Source organism: Aegilops tauschii, chromosome 1 (genome assembly GCF_002575655.3).
Source record: "Aegilops tauschii subsp. strangulata cultivar AL8/78 chromosome 1, Aet v6.0, whole genome shotgun sequence".
NCBI classification, from domain to species: domain Eukaryota; kingdom Viridiplantae; phylum Streptophyta; class Magnoliopsida; order Poales; family Poaceae; genus Aegilops; species Aegilops tauschii.
Window position 1 is genome coordinate 367,746,171 of NC_053035.3, and position 3,797 is coordinate 367,749,967.

The following is a 3,797-nucleotide window of genomic DNA, read 5'->3' on the forward strand; positions in this document are numbered from 1 at the left end:
TCGTAAGCTCACAAAGATTTATTCAATCATATGTTCTAGAGTCATATGTTGGAAGGAGATCAAAATTTAGGTTTTTATTCTTCGCATCCCTAAGTCTGAAGCGACATGATTCTATTCCGTTCATCCAAGACAAAGCACACTACTCCACTAAGCTGCAACGGAGCTTTAGGCTTAATCAGTAAGCTACCGTGCCTTCTTTCTTAAGAGACTGCTGAATTCAGATTAAGCTTATAATGAAATGCGGGCATAATGGGAGGGCTTGACAGCAGAGCTTGCTTAGCACGGATGCAAAAAGATTAAGCTAGGTTACATTTTGCAAGCAAGTGGCATGAGAAGAATCTACTAAACAGCACAGTGGCACAGGTACATATAAGAATGGACCTGTTGAATATTTAGAACCATGAACCTGTTGAACGTGAAGCATCAAACTTGCGAATCATACCGCTATCAAAACGCCAATGGAATCGCATAGAAATGGGAGAACAGGATTCCAAAATAATCCACCACTAACCTAGAATAGAATATCAGAATCAACACTTTCAAGCATGGCAGATATGTAAGATAAACAATAGACATGCAAGATCATAGATCAATCTCAAGACACCAAACTTGACTTCGATAACTTAGTCCATCCAACACATAGATAGATCTGTGTCCTCATCACAGAGAGACAGCAAAATAACTTGGATCTTAACGAACACACCACCAGCAATTCTTCTGGAACCAAGCTCGCATCGAGCAGCAGGGGGAAACGCTACGGCGACTAATACTAGTACTGATAGGTATAGGGTATGACTTGCTGCAGAATCAGGAGGTAGGTAAAGGAGCAAGGGTAAACGGGGCACTCAGATCTGAAGAGCTGTGCCGCCTAGTGGGCCTTGTTGGGGCACTCGCGGGAGAAGTGGCCGGACTCGCCGCAGGAGAAGCAGCCGCCACCGCCGCCGCCACCGCCACGGCCGCCACCGCCTCCGTAGCCGCCGCCGCCGCCGCCCTGGGGGCAGTCCCTGGAGATGTGGCCCTCCTCGCCGCACTTGTAGCACTCACGGCCGCCGCCGCCACCACCTCCGTAGCCACCACCGCCGTAGCCGCCGCCGCCACCGCCGCCCTGGGGGCAGTCCCTGGAGATGTGGCCATCTTCGCCGCACTTGTAGCACCCACGGCCGCCGCCACCGCCGCCTCCATAGCCACCGCCACCGTAGCCGCCACCACCGCCGCCGTAGCCGCCACCACCGCCTCCGTAGCCGCCACCGCCACCGCCGTAGCCACCGCCGCCGCCTCCATAGCCGCCGCGGCCCCCGCGGTCACCACCGCCTTCGCCAGGGCGGGAGCCGCCGGAGAGCGCCCCTCCTCCTGGTGCGGTGACGTCGGAGGCCTTGGTGCGTCCGTCGTCGCCGGTGATTATCTCGAACTCGACGGCGTCGTTCTCGTTGAGGCTGCGGTAGCCGTCGGACTTGATGGCGGACTGGTGGACGAAAAGGTCCTCGCCGCCGTCGTCCGGGGAGATGAAGCCGAACCCCTTGGTGACGTTGAACCACTTCACGGTTCCCTTGACCCTCTCCCCCATCTTGCGCCGCCGAAAACGAAGGACCAAAACCCTAGCAGGAAACCCTAGATCGGTGTGGATGCTGAGGGAGGAGGTGGGGGTCGATATAAATAGGCCTCTTAGTTGGGCTTGCACAGTGGCTTTGCAGGGGGGCGGGGGCAAACAGTGGCCCAACCACACAGTTAAACTGGGCCTACTGGCTTCACTGCCCATAGTGGCTTTGCCTTCTCCTTCTTTTTTTTAGCCAAAAAAAACGGATCACCGTAGTGGCTTTGCTTGTATAATACTCCCTCCGTCCTGAATTATTTCTTTTTGATTTGTCTATATATGGATAATATCTAGACATATTTTAGTGTTAGATAAATTTTAAGACACGTAATTTTGGACGGAGGTTATAGCAGTACACTTGCTCAGAGAACTTGGCACGTAGCTGAGCAGGCCTGCTTGGCACTTGCAAGTCGTTCATGTCCGGGTGCTCCATTTCCCACGCGTAGTGCGACGCGAGACCTCTATGTTAACTTGTCTTTTTCATCTATTAGGGAACGGCGTTGCTTCATTGATCAACAAGGTCCATAAGAATTGTTATAATGTCATGTTGATGCAAAAGTTGTTAGACTTGTGTCGTATATTGTGTATAAAGATATATTACAATTGGACTCTGAGTCGTATGGTATGTAGATAGAATATGGAGTCATATCCTAACAAGCAATTTGTATTCTAGGCATCTTATATACATGTGCCAAAATAATAGCAAGACACGTAGGGGGGAGCCGGTGGCATGTGCCGGCGCCCGGACGGGCGAGGTGCGATGTTGTAGCGGTGTCGTGAGGAGGAGTGTCTATAGTTAAGCTTGGGGATATAGTCATGATGGTGAACCTTGTTAACAAATCTCGGTGTCATGTCTCGTATAATTGCTTGGCCCTCGATAGATCAACTACGCACCTCGGATTATTCTAACAGAAACTATACATGTTTGCCCACATCAAGAGATTAAAAAGAACTTAGATAAACTATGTGCTTCAAAATTTCACCTTGCAGATTTTGAACTCCTCTGATCGAGCGTGAACTTCCTTGATAATAGCACCATGACGCACACCCATGCGTGAGAAATACTCTCTCCGTTCCTAAATATAAGTTTTTTTAGATATTACAATATGAACTACATACGGATGTATATAGACATATTTTATAGTGTAGATTCACTCATTTTACTTCGTATCTAATCCATATTGAAATTTCTAAAAAAAACTTATATTTAAGAACATTTTTATCAATGTCTCACGGTATGATAAAGCAAGGATACGTATAAGGAGTATAGGTCATTAGCCATAGCCATCACTTCCCGACACACTAGCATTTCCAAGATGGGAGCTTCGGAAATACTCCCTCCTTTCCGGTTTATAAGGCTTAATTTAAAAATCTCACCAACCAAGGTAGATGGTGAGTGGTGGAATACTTTTTGTAGTTTGCAAAAGCACCCATTAATGCTCTTGTTTTCCTCAAAAAAGTATGTTTACCAATGCATTAATTGCAATGCATGCATGTATAAATTGCATGCATTGGTCAATTTTCTCTTAATACTTGCATGCAATGATTTAATGCACCTTGGAATCTGAACATGTGATGGGAAACAACCAAATTGAGCCTTATAAAATGGAAAAACTAAAGTTTTGAGATAAGCCCTATAAACCGGAAAGGAGGGAGTACCAGCAAAAGTGCCACATGGTGACCCCGTGTGACACCGCTGTAATTAAGATACAGTGATCTCCTGCCTAGTGATGTCATGTCATCATAATTATTTTGCTAGTTCTCACTTTCTTTCCAAGCAAGCTTAAATTCAAATTCAAATGCGAAGTCAAATTACGATTTCATAAAATAGCAAATTAAAAATGTTCGTAAGGTTGCAAATATTCACTAGAAAATTTTCATGCATTAACCAACATTTTTGGTAGTATTAAAATGCATTAAAAATAATCAAAACTAGGACCAACAACATTTAAATTAACCATTTTAAAATAAACAAATATTTAAACTATTTCTAAATATTTGAAACTTATTGTACTATCCCATTACCCAGGCTAGTATTTATGTGCTAAGTTTTGGGTTTAACTAAATTCGTTTGGAGCTAAATTAAAGTGCAAAACAGTGGAAGAAAAATAAAATAAAAAGAAAAGAAAAAGAAGGCAGGCACTGTGCACATGGGCTCTAGTGCAACCGTGCCTGACCCAGCCCACGCGGAGGTCTTCCCCTACCC

General features: G+C 45.8%; 1 protein-coding gene across 1 annotated transcript; it reads right to left on the minus strand.

The window, feature by feature from the left end:
- Nucleotides 1-585: 585 nt before the first annotated feature.
- Nucleotides 586-1,635, minus strand: LOC109779265 (cold shock domain-containing protein 4). Its single transcript, XM_020337865.3, has one exon. It carries the CDS (start codon nucleotides 1,562-1,564, stop codon nucleotides 869-871), a length of 696 nt encoding a protein of 231 aa, XP_020193454.1. The 5' UTR covers nucleotides 1,565-1,635; the 3' UTR covers nucleotides 586-868.
- Between the last annotated feature and the right edge of the window lie 2,162 nt (nucleotides 1,636-3,797).

Excerpts from the sequence above, each read along its gene's own strand:
- LOC109779265 (XM_020337865.3), bottom strand. The coding sequence starts at position 1,564 with ATGGGGGAGAGGGTCAAGGGAACCGTGAAGTGGTTCAACGTCACCAAG.